The sequence below is a fragment of the Betta splendens genome, chromosome 5 (assembly GCF_900634795.4).
Source record: "Betta splendens chromosome 5, fBetSpl5.4, whole genome shotgun sequence".
Lineage (NCBI taxonomy): Eukaryota > Metazoa > Chordata > Actinopteri > Anabantiformes > Osphronemidae > Betta > Betta splendens.
In genome coordinates, this window is record NC_040885.2 from 16,186,280 (window position 1) to 16,203,402 (window position 17,123).

Genomic DNA, 17,123 nt, shown 5'->3' on the forward strand with positions numbered 1-17,123 from the left:
GAATGAATATGAATAATGGCTTCATATTGTGTGTTCTGTAGTGTCACAGCAAATTCAGACATTTCTACTATATTTTACTTTTTTTACTTTTACTTTTCAGTATTTTCTCTTTCAAGTTTTAATCTAATGTTTATCTAATTTAATTCTTCTTCTCTGAATAGTTACGCAGTTCCTTCAACAAGGCCTTTAGTAAGAAGGGCTCCAAGCCAACAGGGCCATATGCTGACATTGAGGAGATTTCCACCCCGGAGTCTTCTGCCCCTTCTTCCCCCAAAGTCCACCATGATGGGAACATGCCTCTATCAGCAATGAAGTCTTCAACCTCTGCGTCATCATCCGGGTAAACCTCTCCCTCCAATGAGCGCCTGAACCGACAGCACAGTGAAATAACAGATGCTGTTTGTTGCTATTTTCATACTGTCAGGCTGCTAATCATTGTCTGTTTAATATAATTCATTTCAGACTCTGTGAAGGAGGGGAGGTGGTGGATGACAAAGTTGTGTCAGAGCTCCGTACAGAGCTGTGGGAGAAGGAGCGTAAACTCACAGACATCCGCCTGGAAGCTCTAAGCACTGCCCATCAGCTGGAGCATCTGCAGGAGACCATGAACAGCATGCAGGCAAGTGACAAACACATGCATTCAGTTCCTGCAGTTCAACTTTGGCAAAGGCAATAAAGATATTAACCGCTACAAAGAACCTCTGCTCATTGTAAATGATAAAATAACATCAGGCCAAAATTTACTTTATGTTTAATTTAAACAAATATACCTGCAAATTATAATGGTTTCATAAACTGAAAGTACCAGTTTCTGACTTGCCTGTTGTCAGGTTTTTGTATTATTTACATCCACTTGTAAAATTGAATGTATTTTATTGTCCTAACAGAGAACTGTGGAGAACCTGAAGGCTGAGAATGATCATCTGAAGACAGGTGCTCTCTCCCCCTGTCCATCCCCTGGACCCTCCAGCTCCGTCTCTCAGTCCTCAGGCCTCACCGCTTTAGGAAGTTTATCTCCTCGCCAGTCGGTAGCCATGCACATGCCCAAAAGCTACAGCAGAGGGCTGAGTGAGGGCAGCAGTCCAGGTACTGTTCCTTGGGCTGGGTGTGAGCAAGGGTGACATCAGTGGTAGATGGCAAGGCATCACAATTACACTATTAGATGATTACAAGCACAGTAATTAACTCAGTTAGTGTCAGTGTTATTAATATAAATATGGATGTCATTAAAACTGTCTTTTGCAGGCATTGCTTGAACTTTTTCCATAAAAGTGGTTTTCAGTTTTTGTGAGTGTGTAATGTTAATCGATGTGTTTCTCTGTATTCCCTGGCAGACATCCACTCCACAGACTCGCAGAGAGATGATCACCGTGTCAGGGTGGTGGTTTGTGTTGCAGATTTGCATGTCTTTAAAGAGGTAGATGTTCTTTTTGTCTATTTTTATGAACATGATTCATATCTCTCAGTAACATAAAGACTATTTCCCTCTCGAATTGTGCTTTGTGTTTACAGGAGGTTAAACAGCAGGATTTCTTTGTGGGCACAGTCAGGGTGAATGGCAGGATGGACTGGACCATGCTGGATTCAGCCGTCAGCCAGGCGTTCAAGGTGAGACATGTTTAATAACTGTAAGTGTAATAAAACCTAATGACCCTTGTACAAATTCAATCAGTGCTCCACAGATATTGATGTTACTGTAGCTCTAAAAATCTGAGGGCAGATGTTGCCATTCATTTTTTGATAGGTTTCGTCAAATTTAGCGATTTTCTGTCTTTTTCATTCAAGGTGTACATAGCCAAAGTGGACCCCACTTCCAGTCTAGGCCTGTCTACTGACTCCATCTACAGTTACAGTATGGGCCACATTAAGCGGGTGGTGGGAGGAGAAGCTCATGAGACACAGCCCTCCCGCTGCATATCTCGAGGTCCTGGTGGCATCACAGTCGCTCTAAAAGGTCTGTTGAGTAATGACTTATGAAATATGATGACATATTAAATGAGAAATAATTTAATGGAAATGAAACATGTCGGCAGGCGTCTTCCCTCTGAGCAGAGCTTGTTGGAAACAATCCAGGCTCCTTTTCTAAAATCGTCTCTTCCATCAAAAGCAAATCATGGTTTGATTGAAACTCAAGTCCACACAGATAAATACTGATTTGATATATAAAACCTCATCAGTGTAAAATTCCAGTGCTACCAAACCATGAATACTGATGAATAGATCTTTCTGCAATCAGATCTTTTGCACTCAAGTGTTTACTTGAGGATTTAAATAGTCTGAAGAGTCAGTCGGGTGTAAAATAACATGTCTGCTTATCAGAGCAACTACGTTTGGCCTCTTCAGTGCAATGCTGCTCCTTTGTTTTACAACAGCTGTGAGCTGTCATCTTCATTCACCAACACATGCACTCGAATGGTCTCCTTAACCAGATGAAAATGTGTTAATATGGGAACTAGATCTATTTTACTTTTATATGGATATGTTCTGCATCGTTGTGTTTGAATGTTGAAAGGTACTCAGTATGGAGACATGAGGTTCTAGTAGTCAAGCCTTCTGCGTCTTTGCATGCAGAAATGCAAGAAATGAAGTGCTAGGAGAGCTGGGAAAGTAGCGGCAGCTGGGACAGGACTCAGAGTAACATGATCTTTGTGCAGCCAGGCCCAGCTGGTCAACTAAACTCTGCTTCAGACACTTGGGCCCCACTGCTGCAGGCTGGTGGGGGGTGAACACACTTGCTGTGCTTGATGTTAAGTTATTTTAAGAGCCGCATTTTGGACTTGACTGTTGCTTATGAAGGATAAGTGGTGATGATACAGATCCGTTGAAAACAAGTTGTTCTGTAAGTCTGTGTTCTGTGTGTGTGTTTTCTTTCTGGCACCATGTAACACACAGAAATAAAACAGCAGCTCATACCTTTGAGCTGCAGTTCACTATTGTTTATTACACTGCAGTTCATTCTTATCGTTCAGGTTTAAAGGAGAAGTGTGTGGACAGCCTGGTGTTTGAGACACTCATCCCCAAACCCATGATGCAACACTACATCAGTCTGCTCCTCAAGCACCGCCGTCTTATCCTTTCTGGCCCAAGTGGGACGGGTAAGACCTACCTCGCATCCAGGTTGGCTGAGTACCTGGTGGACCGCAGCGCCCGTGAGGTCACCAGTGGGATTGTGGTTACCTTCAACATGCACCGCCAGTCCTGCAAGGTGACACGGTTTCCCCATCAGCATCTGTACAATGGGGACTCATATTCTCTGTCATGTTATGGTGACATTTCGATTGTCTCCCCTCAGGATTTACAGCTTTATCTTTCAAACTTGGCCAATCAAATCGATCGGGAAAGCAGCACGTCGGAAATCCCGCTTGTAATGATTCTGGATGATATTCACGATCCTATTTCCATTAGTGAACTCGTCAATGGCGCTCTCACCTGCAAATATCACAAATGGTACACTTTTCATGCACAACACAAACTGGCTAATACAACTTCTGTAGTTGTTTGTGTGTCCTGAACTGTGAAACTGTTCTGCCCATAGCCCTTACATTGTTGGGACGAGCAATCAGCCAGTGAAGATGACAGCAAACAATGGTCTGCATCTCAGTTTCAGGTTGGTTGAACCTCAGAGCTAAAGGTTGATGGGAATACAAGGAATTCTGACATGGGTAATACAATATGTCTCCAACTAACTAGTCTGTGCTCCTCGTTGTCTCAGGATGGTGACCTTCTCAAACAATGTGGAACCAGCCAACGGCTTCCTGGTGCGATACTTGCACAGGAAGCTGATGGAGTCTGAGGATGAGAGGAGCTTAACCAATGAGGACCTGATCAAGGTGCTCGACTGGGTTCCCAAGCTTTGGTATCATTTGCACGCGTTCTTGGAGAAGCACAGCACGTCTGACTTCCTCATCGGTATTCAACTCTTTTATTTCTGGGCTTTACATTAACATGAAGTTGAAGATACAAGCATGGAGAAGGGCTGCTGGATCTGTTCAGCTTTTAAAATGCATATGTGCTCTTTGTTTGTTCTCCCCTCAGGCCCTTGCTTCTTCCTCTCCTGTCCCGTCACAGTGGATGAGTTTCGATCGTGGTTCATTGACCTTTGGAACCACTCTATTATTCCATACTTGCAAGAGGGGGCCAAGGATGGCATCAAGGTGAGAAACCTGAGCCAGAGGACTCCACATCCATCTTCTTCAGGAAATACTATTGGTCTTCCTTTCTGTGGCAATGTGGCACTCTAATTCTTGCTTTCACACTCTTCAGATCCATGGCCAGAAAGCGGTATGGGAGGACCCCGTGGAGTGGGTGAGGGGCACCCTGCCTTGGCCATCTGCCCAGCAGGACCAGGCAAAGTTGTTTCACCTGCCTCCCCCCAGCATCGGCTCCAGCAGCCCGGGTCAGCCCTGCGAGGAGAGGCCTCACAAAGAGACTCCGCCCAGTTCCATGGAGTCTGATCCCTTGGTGAGACAGAACATCATCCTTTCAGACAGAGACTTTTCACGAATGTCAGTGTTTGTAAAGTAAAAATAACATAAGGTCTGATTTGCTGGCGTTCTCTTATTTGTTGTAGATGGCAATGCTTTTGAAGCTTCAAGAGGCGGCCAATTACATTGAATCCCCAGAGCAGGAAGACCCTAGCTTGCCTAAGCTCTGAACACGATATGTACTCTTTACCACTTAGCACTTAAAGTTTTATCCTTCTTTTCTTTTTGCTTCTGTGTTTAGTTCACTGTACTGACACGGTACACATTCAGGAACAATGAACCCTCAGTCATTCCTCCAACACGAGGTTGAAAGTATGAACCTGAATATTTTAATACATACAGTAATTAAAAGAAGTCACAGGTATTGAATGAAAGCTATATTCTGTTACTAAACCGTATATACAGTATGGCTGGATGTAATTCACTTCAGCCAGATACCTTTACAGTACCACCACGTTAGCCCTAAGTACTTAGATCGGTGCTAATAGATCACTATAAACTCATGGTCTCAGCTTTTAGACTTCAGGTGATTTCAGCAGCAGAATGGCGCTCGTCACCAACAGCTGTTCTCACTTACAGGTGACCCACTTTGGAAAAGAGTATGACAGCATGACAGATGCTACTGTTTACTGCAAACTCCTACATATCTACTGTAAACTGTCTTTGAAGGCCACCCCTTACACATATGCAATCCTGGATTTCACAGCACGAGCAGGTGAAACTAGTCAAATGCCTTAAGTACAAAGACGTCAATAGCACTGGTGCTTTCATCAATGTCATTCCAGCAAAAGCAGCAACTGTTAAAAACGATTTGAATGATGGGTTTCAATTAATCTGTTTTATAACAAATAATATAAAACGTTTGGATAATTTGTTCCTTTTTCATCTTTGTCATTTTCATAAGTTTGACCTTTTTACTTGCTGTCATACTCTTTTGCATAAAACAAAACACATCAACACTGTGATGTCGGTTCATCACTTTCTTGTACCGTTTTTTGTAAGCGCTTCATAAGTTTAGTAACAAAGTCGACAAATATATCAGGTGAGATATTACACAGGGATAATATAGCATAACCCTCTTAGGAAATGGTTTTATCAACAGTATTTGAATCCGGTTTGGATTTTTTTTTTCTATGCCATTTATCCAAGAAACAGTACATCTGTCTTTACCCCGACGTATTAAGAGTAGTTACTGTGTATATTATGTACATATAATCAGGCTACATCCGTTAGTTTATCTACATTAGTTGGTACAATGATTTAATATACTGAACCAAATACTGTACTTCAATAATGCATTATGACTGTCAAGTTAGGGGTTTAAGTACTATGAATGTAGAGAAAACAAGCGTATTACTGTATAGTTCATTTAATGGGTGCTCGTACAAAGCAGCCATATCTCCGAGTCACTTCAAAGTTACCTGATTTACAGCCGTTTTCATTTGCAGCAGTTCATGAAGTCGGTTGCGGAGATATAAGTAAATCAACATTTAGGTGCATATGGTGCTTTTTAACAATGTCCCAAGCTGTTGTAGTATCAATGAAGAGTCATATAGGTGTTCAGGGTAGGTTAGCAAAGAGATTTGTGTAATTTCTATCAATCACTAAAGCGTTATGAAATAGATCTAAATGATGATTTCTCAGATTTTATTACATTTTATTGGCAATGTGGTGAAGATATTGTATAGAGACGTGGTTTGGTGTCAGCCCATGTGAATGTTGTGTGGTGTTCACATCAAGATCAGGGCACATGAAGTATCAAACAAACAAAAATGTCTATGGAGTCAAAGTGAAACATTTAATATCCTATAGGTCACATGAGCAGGCAAGTAATGACAAGTAATCAATCGCTTTAGCCCAGAAGGTGTTACTGCATTACTGAGGTGCTCCAGTCACACATGTACATAAATCCTGTAAATGCATCTGAGACCATTTTCACCACTGCTTGATTGAAGAAGGTTCAGCTTCTGAAATTGCGCCTGAGCTGCTAATTTCTCTATTATTGCACTGTTTGCATATGGCTGATAACAGAACTCTGGGCTCTGATTGGTCACCTGTAAACTCAAAACATGAATGGATTACGTACACTGCATTGTTAAAGAGGCCAGATGTGCTGAAGCTTCTCGACATGGCCACGTGCAAAATGAAAATAATGTCTCTTAATGTAAATATTTCAGGTGTGGGACTTTGCTACCAAACCCTGATCTGTTTTTGCAGGTGAACTAAAGCCATCAACTCAAGCTTCTCATCTCATTCACTGGTTGTGGTGCCTGTTGCTCTGTAGTAACTGTGATTTGTGTTCGCTTACTAGTGTATCTGGACTATGCAGCAACTTCTACTGGCGCTGGCAGGCAGCTAGTGTCCGAACCTCATGAGCAAATGCACTATGTTTTCATCCGGTCTGTCTTCGAGGTCTTGAATTGGATCAAACTGCACCACAGGAAAAAAAGGAGGCTTGTTTGAGCAGATGACAGGAATCTTTGAAGAAATGAGGAGTAAATTTGCGTTGTGCGTTCAGAACAGGGTTCACAGATGTACTATAGGTAATGTGCTTTGTCAACGTAAATGAGCCCGTACATGGTCAAATTACTTCAACAAAAACTGGACTTAAAAATCTAATTTTGAGACTTTATTCCTTGTGAAGAGTCAGTGTTTCATCGTTTCCATATTGATTTTAGGTCAAATTAAACCAGAATGAACCTGATATCTTCAGCCAATACAGGTTGCTGAATAGTCATATTTTTGCAAAGCTTTCGTGGACTAAAGATTTAAAATATGTTATGCGGTATCTTATGTCACCGATGTGAAGTCAAGGGTTTGTTAGTGTTGTAAATGCATGTAAACTTGCTGTGTGATGAGGAACATTGTTAACGTTGATGTATTCTTTAGGGAAAATCATTCTAGACGACGCTTTGCTTTTGAAAACACAGATATTTGATATTTTCCTTTTTTTTTTCTAAACTCCTTTGTAAAACTTAATTTCTCTATTTTGTACAGGATGCCATTGTAAAGATTGTAAATATGTCAGCATTCTGAATGCGGCAACAATCACAGAGGAATGGGGAAGCATCCCAGGCAGAGGTATATTTCACCAGAGTTCAGTCCAAGACACGGATAAGCTACGCCTTCAGAGGCTTCCATCCACCTGTCACTGTTTGTTGGAATCAATAAAATACATGTTGTATTTACTCGGCTGCTTCCTTTGTCCACAATGAGACCAACAGTATAAATCCACTTGTTAAATGGATGAAATGATGCACAGTGTGGGTGAGTGGCCCAGACAGACGTGGGGTCTGACTCACGCGTCGTCCAGTGTCTAATATAGTTCTGTGGGCGGTGCCAGGACCTGCGCGGCTCTATATAAGCCTCCCGCCTCCGCAGGAATGATGGCATTGGATCCAGTTTAAGGACTTACACCAGTTGGGAATTAGCTGCACCCTCCAACATGCCGTCCAAGCCTGCCCCGATCAAGAAGGCGGCTAAGAAAGAACCAGCCAAGAAGGAGGAGAAGGCTCCAGAACCGGCCCCGGAACCGGCCCCGGAACCGGCCCCTGAGCCCGCTCCTGCCGAGGCCCCCCCCGCCGAGGCGGCCCCAGCCCCCGCGGAGGGCGAGGCTGCACCCGCCGAGGAGGCGCCCGCTCCCCCACCAGCTGAGGAGCCCAAGCCCCCGACCCCTCCACCCGCCGACGGTAAAAGCCCGACCCCCGTCCGAGGAGACCTTGGATGAGTCGTTTCTCCCGTTACCCGAGCGCGTCTAGCTGTTCGGCCGTACGCATGTGGCTGGAACCTTTACGCACACGTGCGCGCCCCGGTTCCGTGGATGAGAGGTTGTAGCCCTCCACATCAGGCGGCATGGCGGCATGGTTATGGTAGAAACCGGCCTGTTTGGACGCTTTGCGCTGAGCAGCCTGAAGCCATGCGCATTACGCACGCCTTCCTCCAGCGCAGCTGCATCCACTCTAGTTCAGTTAAACTGCTTTTTAAACACTGACACATACATTTTGTTAACTGTATTTCACGTCTTGATTTTCTGGCCTTGGTGACTTTACAGTCGCCTAAACGTTCCCACCTTCTCCGTTTTGGAGAGGACCAGGTTTGGTTTGCACTGTTCCAGAAGCGCTGAGTCCAGGTGATTTCCAGGTCTGTTACAGTGGCTCAACCTCCTCTGACACGGGTTCAACCAAGCCTGAACATTCTTGCAGGACTCTGACTTCATATCCTATAACCTCATGCAGCGGAGTGTGATGACATGCACATCACACATGTACAGCTGTCCGTCCACCTCCCACAGCTACGCTAGCGTCTCCTAACCTCTAATATCAGCTGCCGCAGAGGAATCGCAGGCCGCTCCCGCTGCCGAACCCCAGCGCACCTGTTGATGGTAAAACAAGCCACAGAAAGCAGAACGTGTTCCTGTTCACCACTCTCTCTTATAATTGCAGGGGAAAAAGGCCACTTAATAATAGCACGTCCAGCTCCTAAGCTCCTCGTAGGAGCAGGAGCGCTGTGACGTCTGTGACTGGATCTTGTTCGATGCTGTCGCTGTGCTCTGCTTATTAAATGCTGCCAGTAATAATGCAAATGCCTGTTTAACACCAGCTGAAGCTGCTGAGGCGCCTGCACCAGAGGAGCCTAAACCGCCCACCCCCCCTCCGCCTCCACCCAAAGGTAACGCTTTCTCACAGAACGTTAAGAAAGCTTCATGGCAGATTACGACCTCTCGCAGTGGTTCCGTGTCACTGGGCCGATGCTAAGCAGCAACACGCATTTCTGCCCGTGTGGAGGTCTGTTGACATGTCGCGTGTTCTTACGACGTCTGCAGAGCCCACCAGCGCTCCCGTGGACCTGTTTGTGGAGGACAAGAATGACACCTCGGTTTCTATCATCTGGAGTCAGCCGGAGAACATCGGACCCTCCGGGCTGGACGGATACACCATTGAAACCTGCAAGGATGGAAGTAAGTGCTGCAGCAATGCGTTTGTATGTTGGTTTTAATGCACCGGGACAAAAAAAGCAGCTTCAACAACTGCTTTCAGTTCATTTTCAGTATCGTGATGCCTTTTATTGCTGCTCCGTCCTAATGCATTTAACTATTCTGAGGATCATGTAAATGTTTTGTTTTAATGTGGGTCAGCCGTATCCGTTGCAGCTGTCCCTGCAGTGTCACTTGCAGAGTTATATCATGAGCTACCTAACTTCTCCCTACAAGGAAAGGAGCGTTTCAGGAGCTGCCGGGGTCTCGCTGAAGGTCCTGCTTTTAGACCTACAGCCCTAAGCTAATATCAGCAGCGGTTCAATGTGGCCGTGATTCAGCAGACCAGGCACAAAGTGGAACCGGGCTGCAGCAAACTCTCCTGTTCAACCCAGGAGATTTGCGTCCAGCGTGTTGACTTTACGAAGCTGCAGACGTGTGACTCGGTTCCCTTTGCTTCTCCTTTAGCTGAGGACTGGAAAGCGGTCAACGAGGAGGTGCAGAAGTCCTGCCGCTTTGCGATCAAGAACCTGACCACGGGCGACCGCCTGAAGATCCGCGTGGTGGCCGTGAACGCCGGCGGCCGCAGCCCCCCGGTCGTCCTGCCCGAGGCCGTCCTGGTCAAGGAGGTCGCTAGTAAGAGACGTTTAGCTGTTGATGGCGTCCAGACGGGGAAATGCACCATTCTAAAACACGAACACTGAATAAATATGTCACATTTCAAACAAACAGAATGCTAGATGTGATACGAGCATCTAATACTCGCTGCGCGGGGTCTGATGACACTCAGAGTCTTGACCCCGGAGGAATCAAGCAATAAAAACATAAGGCGAGTCTCACATTGTATTGAAGTGAGGACACCAAGTGTGTTGGATGCTGAAAAGGCTTGTTAGCATCTACAGCACGAAGCACTGGAGTAAAATGTCCTCTGCTAAAGAAAAAGGCACACTGACACAAGTTATCATATAAAACCACTGCCTTACATAGAAAAGTGCTTAACTACATCAGCAAAACACATCCATTTGAATATATTTCCATAATGACATACTGACATATGGTTTGAAGCTTTGAGTCAAACCCCAATGTGTTTATGATGGAAAGCAGAATCTTCTCACTCGTTCCCTCTCTGAGATGGAACATTGATCCCACCGGCCGCAGCGGCCGTGGACTTGTTAAGTAGGTGGTTTTGCAGGTCTTGTACACCTTACAGTGTTAATTAGAGAGCAGATCCAAAGTTATTTGTGGTAAAACGATGATCGGACCCTCGGGGGCTTTAAAAAGACGAGCTGCGTTACTCTGGCTCACTGACAAGTCACCGTTACGCGTAATGGAGAGTCGGGCGGGGAACTTGATCCCAGCCGGAACGGTAGCGTTTCAGTCCTGGCACCGGGTTCAGCACCGCGTTCACTAAAGCAGGTGCTGCAGCAGAAGCTACTCAGCAACAGGTTCTGCACAGATACCGGGTTTTCCTCAAAACGGCCCCTTATTAACACATTTCTCTGGAGGCTCCGACGTTTCTTTGCATGGATTCCGGCTGATGAGGGCGTCGCTCTCCTTTCCGCGAGATAGATGGTGACAAGTGATCTGAGTGCGAGGCGTGGGGGCTGCAGGGAGCAGAGGGCGGGCGGCGGATGGCAAATTCCAGCATGTCCTGCCTCTAAGTTTAGAGAGGGGCTTGCGTGGGTGGTGGCCGCAGATCTCATGTCTCAGGTGACATTTAAATCTCATGACACATCCAGAGATTCACTGTTTGTTTTGAAACATGCCACAGACTTTACAGGTACAATGTGCATTACTCCTAATCTCCGCTGTAACAAGACACAGGTAGTACAAAGTCCCTTTTTTCTGTTTCAGGTCTCATTTTATGTCCTTTATTAAACCAAACAGCTTATTTGCAAATGAGTGACTCCCAAATTTGTACTTTAGTCGCGTCTCCGACCTGCTTTGTAGGATTTGAATGTACTGTGATGTGCGTGGGACTAAGACTAAGCTCCGAAACATGCGTCATGAGGAGACATGATATACTACAGTACGCTGGCTTTATTTAGACACCTGGCAAATGTTGCTCTGCAGGACTCAGCAGGTGGTAGTTCTCACCAAATTAGTTTTCAAGAAATTAGCCTTGGCAGGATGCAGAGGCTTGAGTGTCATTTCAAATGTCACAGTTGCCAACGACGCTGGTTACGGGTTTATGAACGAGAAAAAAAAAAGGAAGAATTTTATTGAAAAAATAAACGTGTGCACATTTTTTAATAGCAGCCTTTTTTACGTTTTGTTTTAGCTAATATAAAAACGTCCTCAAGGAAGCAAAGGTATAGAGAGAGAGGTATTTTGGACAAAGACTATGTTGCGGACGCACAGAGGGAATAGTGGGATTGTGTAATAATCAGTTGAAGCTCACACGCGCTGGTGATGGCACCAGTGAAAGGTCTGTGGCTCAGAGGAGCTTAGATCAGCTCAGCCGTCAGTGATTTGTTGGTCACAGGAGGAAGTGAGGCCCTTAGCTCGTTCCATCACTGACGAGCTGTGGAAGCAGTAGATAAAGCAGCATAACGCTCAGTCAATGACCAGTAAATCATTCAACAATTCTTGAATTTGTTGGTGTTTCTCGCAGATCGCCCCAAAGTTCGCCTGCCTCGCTTCCTCAGGCAGAGATACGTCGCCCGCGTTGGAGAGAAGATCAACCTGACGGTCCCCTTCACGGTAAAGCGCGGGAACGCGTCCCTCCGCTGTGCACCCCGTAAGCCGCATGCTGGCAACCGTCCCACCGCTGCTCTGGTTCCGACAGGGCAAACCCAAACCCGTGGTCTCCTGGACCAAGAACGGGCAGCCGCTGGACACCAAGAGGGTGAACATCCGCAGCACTGACAGAGACAGCATCCTGTTCATCCGCGCCGCCGAGAGGGAGGACTCCGGCGTGTACGAGATGTGCGTGAAGGTGGAGGACTTCGACGACAAGGCCTCGCTCACGCTGCAGATCGTCGGTAGGCGCCGGCGCTTTGTGTCCACAGTGCTGGGGTCTGGGGAGCGCTTCACGCTGTCCGTGTTGTGTCGTTGCCAGAGCTGCCGGGGCCTCCTGCCACCGTCAAGATCGTGGATACCTGGGGCTTCAACGTGGCTCTGGAGTGGACCCCACCCACCGACAACGGAAACACAGAGATCACAGGCTACACGGTCCAGAAGGCCGACAAAAAGACCGGGGTGAGTCCTAGTTAGAGGGCGGCCCACACATACTGGGCCACCCAGTATGCCCAGTATGATGGTGATTAACAGTGGGATGCCAATAATGAGTCGCATGTAAGAAATCCTGCTCGGATAATGTGTCATGTCCTCACTGCGGGGCGTGTCCGTGTCAACAGGACTGGTTCAGCGTGTTGGAGCATTACCACAGGCTGAACGCCACCATCTCCGACCTCATCATGGGGAACACCTACAAGTTCCGAGTCTTCTCCGAGAACAAGTGCGGCGTGAGCGAGTCGGCGACCGTCACTAAGCAGGAGGCCAAGATTGTGAAGACAGGTACGGCTCCGCCCGCCCCCTTCCGGCCGGCGCCCGGGCGCCCCGCGGCTGACCCTCTCTCTCCCGCCTCCCAGGTATCGACTACAAGCCTCCGGTTTACAAGGAGCACGACTTCACCGAGGCGCCCAAGTTCACCACCTCCCTGAGCGACAGGGCCACGACCGTGGGCTACAGCACCAAGCTGCTGTGCTCCGTCCGAGGATTCCCCAAGGTGCAGTAACAGGAGCTACTCGCTAACCCCATTGTTCCCCCGCTCATCCGTTGCTGTCAACATGCTTGATTTGAGGTGCGAGGATCTCCACCTTCCCTTGTTAACGGGCCGTCTGAGCGTCTCGCCCTCTGCTGCTGCTCATAATCCCTCTGTGCTCAGGACACAAAGGACTTAGGAGCTTAAATGAGACAGATAGACTCAGTATGTGTCCACCGAGGAGGCCGTGTTGGTGACAGGACAGCAGGGAAGCGGGGTCACATGTGTAGCATTCCCGAATAGGCCCCTGCAAGGTCCTCAACATGCCTGCGCTATTAAAGCTCCCACAGCGGGACTGTCCTACCTGCCCGCTTCAATCAACAGGCTGTTCCTGCCAAGTGGCACAAACACAAATAGAAGCAACTGTTTTAACGTTGTCACCATATTTAACCGTCCAAATGGGTTTTCCTGCAGCCCAGGATCGAATGGATGAAGAACCAGATGATTATCGGCGACGACCCCAAGTACAGGCAGATCTGCGTCCAGGGCATCTGCTCCTTGGAGATCCGTAAGCCCGGGAACTTCGACGGCGGCGTGTACACCTGCAGAGCCAAGAACGACCACGGGGAGGCGGCCGTCAGCTGCAAGCTGGAGGTCAAACGTAAGTGGGAAGCCTCGTGAAGGCGCGTCTTCACCCAGCGTCTGCACCTTCTGGGAGCTGATCGCCCCTCTCTCTCTCTCCACAGAGCCAGCCGTCCCTGAAGCAGGCAAATAGTTTGACACCCACAGGTCAGAAACGCCTCACACGGCGAACTGAACGGAATCACATGCGTTGAATGAATGTTGATTGGACTGGATGTAGGATCGGTTGATCTATTTGGGTTTTGTCTAATGTCTGCCTTCCCGTTGACTCACTTTCCATACATGGAGGGCACTAAACTGGGAAAAGGTGGCCTCTGCGCTCATAAATTAAGAGTGTGGTGCCTTAGCGTGCACCAGGTTAGGAGACTTAATCACATTACCTTGACTCAGCAGCAGCAGCAGCAGCAGCAGCAGCAGCAGCAGCAGCGGCCTCCTGTAGCTCACATGCAGCATTTTACTTGCAGCTTACCCTCTTCAGTCTGTCACTATGTGCTTAGTTTCCATCTTTACAGAAGTCCCTACATTTTATTGCGGATCTCACTTCTTTAACGCTCGTTCTTCTTTGTTTTTGTGTTGCAATTCCACATCAGGAGGAGGGAATGAGGCCTTTGCAGCATAAGGTGTGTGACACCGTTAGCGTTTCTAAAACAGTCCTCCACCATAAGTCCGTTTTATTACTTAAAGCCTTTTTTATCTTGACAGGAAGGAGCTGAATTCCTGGAACAACATGTATATATGGCTGGTGACCACACTGTCGAAGGGATGTGGCTGTGAGCTCTTGCCTAGTGCACCCATGTTAAGATGAACGAGTGCTGTCGCCTTAGTCTCCATATAATACTACTGTGTATCAAAAGTCCATATCCATGTCCACCATCAGCTTTGTTCCCAACGATATCCGTCCATGGTATCTGTCTTGTCAGTCTAACCAGGTGTGCACCAAGAATTTGACAGCTTGAATCTCCCGTTCCTCACAGAAGATGTGAATGTAACATCTACGTGTTTATATCAATAAATAATTTAATTTCTGGTTTTGTTTTTTTCTGTATGTTGCCTTCTGTAAATTCAGTCTGCAGCAGAACTAGTGCAGAGACTCTGCTGGATTGTATTTGTGGATGGATCCAGTGCGAAAACAATAAAATGCAGTGAAACAAACGCCAATATTTGTTTTTGCGAAGAACCCTGTGATGTGACAAAACGTAGTGAGATGCGAAAAAAGTAAAGAAAGCTTGCATAGATTTTATTCATATACCAAAAAGCTCTGCAGATTGATTTAACGACTTCTCTCTAGTTTCAGCAGCTGAAGGTTTGAAGGCACTTTGGCATCAGACCACTGAGGAAGCTGGAGACGGCAGCGCTAGTCGTTTGGTGCCAGCACTTCCATAATATTAATACCAGTCTAATACTGATCTTGTAAGTATTTGGTCTTGGAGTTTCTGGAATAGCGATACCTGGCACCATGCCAAGCATATCGAGGTTACAGAGACGCATGGGTTCACACACAGGCTGCCTAAATTAGACCTGCTGCTCCGTCTCCCTCCGGTTATTTTGGGAAAGGCTCCACTGACAAGTTTGTTTTCATGTTACTGTAGCTTGGAAACTTGGAAACGAAGGATATAAATAACAGGAATAAAGAATGTTTGCTTTCGCCACTTTTATTTTTTGACTATATTAGCCAGATTCCAGTGACACGTCTTGAACAGTAGCCATAAACCAGAACCTCTGTTTGAGTGTGGTGACCTCTAGTGGTACAAAAAGGCAAAGGAGTGTAAACGTAAATGCAATGGAAAATGAATGTAAATGTTCTTATGCTGTGGCTTTGTTCTGCCGAAAACAGAGTCTGGTCATTTCAGAGTTCATCCACACCTGTCAGGTGAAAATACCGCTGGTCTGAGCTCCATTAGCCCAGCGCAGCTCTAACCTGTAGGCTCGGAGCCGTAATAGGTCTCAAGCCTACTTCTGGTGGGTCCCTGGGTGCTGACACGCCTGCAATAGGGCCACGGAGCAGGAGATTTACTGTCTAATTTAGATCCTGCACTGAAAAGGTTTCAAACCCCCGATGAAAACCACCACTGAATCACTGAGATTCACACAGCAACCATGAAGTTGCTGTGTGAATCTCAGCGATTCAGTGGTGGTCAGTATTTGTAAAATCCTGTCCCAATATGAGTTAATGAGCAGTTGATTTGAATGTGATGGAGCTGTTTCGTAGCTCCTGAAGCTGAGGTCGGTGCTTCTGCTGAAGCAGGACTCACTGTTGAAGCTGGGCCTCATGCTGCTGCCGCGCGGCCGTATCCCGTCATCCGTCTCACCCCTTTTTTACAGGTCATTCCGTGTTCGGCTGATTGGTTCACCTCCATGACATCAGTTCCACAGAGAAACCTCCTTCAATCCTGGTGCTGAATTACAGAGCTTCTGTTTGTTTCATCTGCTGTGGTGATTCACGGCGGCCACAAAGTCTCCTCTGGCCTAATAATTGAATGACGTCCGGCGGCTGCTCTGAGCTGCAGGGTTTTGGCCGTTGTCCCAGCAGGTTTAATAAGTGTAATGGAGAAAATGGCACCCGCTCCTCTGTCCCGTTGCTGCTACCCATCAATAAAGGCTGTGTGGCCACATCAGCATTTGGCTGAAACGGGACAGCTGAAATAGTTTATGTTTCCTGTTTCTCTGTAGCAGCGGTTGAATTGAACCGAACGGCCTCTGACGGAGGAACCGACGGAGGCCGGACGACGCAACGCGCGTCCAGTCTGGTGTTTGTTGTTACAAGATGGCAGAAGTGAACGGAAGCTGTTACTGTGGTGGAGTGTGAGACGCTGATTGACTCCAGCGTTTCACACCTTCAGCCCATCACTACTACAACACCCCGACTGACTCCTGTTTGACTCTGTGATGCTGTGCTGTAATTAGGTGACAGTAACGAGTGCGTCCCTGATCCCATGACGGCGGCGGCGGCGGCAGCAGCAGCGCTCTCCACCTTCTGCTCGTCTAAATAATTCACCGGTTCCACAGTGGAACCCTGTGAACAGAGTAGGAGGGAACTTGCCTTTTTACAGTATGTTGCTGAGTCCGCTGGAGCTTAACATCATCTGCTGGTGGGAAAGAAAGAAAGCAAACTTCCCATCTGCGTTCGGCCTGATTCTGTACTGCAGCAAAAGCAGCCCAAGCAGACCTCGCTCGCTCGCTCGCCCGCCCTGCCTCTCCCCCGCCTCCCCCTCCTCCCTCACCTTCCATCCTCTCTGCTCCTCACCCCTCGCTGCTCTGACTTCCTCAGACCCCCGGGCTCCATCCTCCCCTTCGCTTTTCTCGTTTCACCCGCGGGTTG

The 17,123-nt window shown here is 47.1% G+C and overlaps 2 protein-coding genes across 11 annotated transcripts in view; both read left to right on the forward strand.

Moving 5' to 3' along the window:
* The window catches only part of nav1b (neuron navigator 1b), a 41,436-nt gene extending 33,764 nt beyond the window's left edge, over window positions 1-7,672 (forward strand). For all 10 annotated transcript variants that reach the window (XM_029151970.3, XM_029151969.3, XM_029151971.3 and 7 more), the window contains 13 exons: window positions 162-340; window positions 463-619; window positions 888-1,086; window positions 1,335-1,417; window positions 1,513-1,608; window positions 1,786-1,954; window positions 2,970-3,205; window positions 3,293-3,447; window positions 3,536-3,607; window positions 3,713-3,909; window positions 4,036-4,154; window positions 4,264-4,461; window positions 4,571-7,672. In XM_029151970.3, coding sequence (XP_029007803.1) covers window positions 162-340; window positions 463-619; window positions 888-1,086; window positions 1,335-1,417; window positions 1,513-1,608; window positions 1,786-1,954; window positions 2,970-3,205; window positions 3,293-3,447; window positions 3,536-3,607; window positions 3,713-3,909; window positions 4,036-4,154; window positions 4,264-4,461; window positions 4,571-4,654 — 1,944 coding nt within the window. In that variant the 3' untranslated portion in view covers window positions 4,655-7,672. The remainder of the gene's footprint in view (window positions 1-161; window positions 341-462; window positions 620-887; window positions 1,087-1,334; window positions 1,418-1,512; window positions 1,609-1,785; window positions 1,955-2,969; window positions 3,206-3,292; window positions 3,448-3,535; window positions 3,608-3,712; window positions 3,910-4,035; window positions 4,155-4,263; window positions 4,462-4,570) is intronic.
* A 190-nt stretch (window positions 7,673-7,862) lies between these two features.
* Window positions 7,863-14,831, forward strand: mybphb (myosin binding protein Hb). Its single transcript, XM_029151984.3, has 12 exons — window positions 7,863-8,173; window positions 9,307-9,441; window positions 9,925-10,092; window positions 12,071-12,159; window positions 12,245-12,440; window positions 12,518-12,657; window positions 12,816-12,975; window positions 13,050-13,186; window positions 13,637-13,823; window positions 13,909-13,951; window positions 14,395-14,424; window positions 14,507-14,831. The coding sequence occupies exons 1-10, from the start codon at window positions 7,930-7,932 to the stop codon at window positions 13,935-13,937; spliced, it is 1,485 nt and encodes a 494-aa protein (XP_029007817.1). The 5' UTR covers window positions 7,863-7,929; the 3' UTR covers window positions 13,938-13,951; window positions 14,395-14,424; window positions 14,507-14,831.
* The last annotated feature ends 2,292 nt before the right edge of the window (window positions 14,832-17,123 follow it).

Coding starts and splice junctions, on each gene's coding strand:
- mybphb (XM_029151984.3), top strand. CDS start 7,930: ATGCCGTCCAAGCCTGCCCCGATCAAGAAGGCGGCTAAGAAAGAACCA. Junction 12,160..12,244: donor ACCTGACGGTCCCCTTCACG/GTAAAGCGCGGG, acceptor TGGTTCCGACAG/GGCAAACCCAAACCCGTGGT. Junction 13,824..13,908: donor CTGCAAGCTGGAGGTCAAAC/GTAAGTGGGAAG, acceptor CTCTCTCCACAG/AGCCAGCCGTCCCTGAAGCA.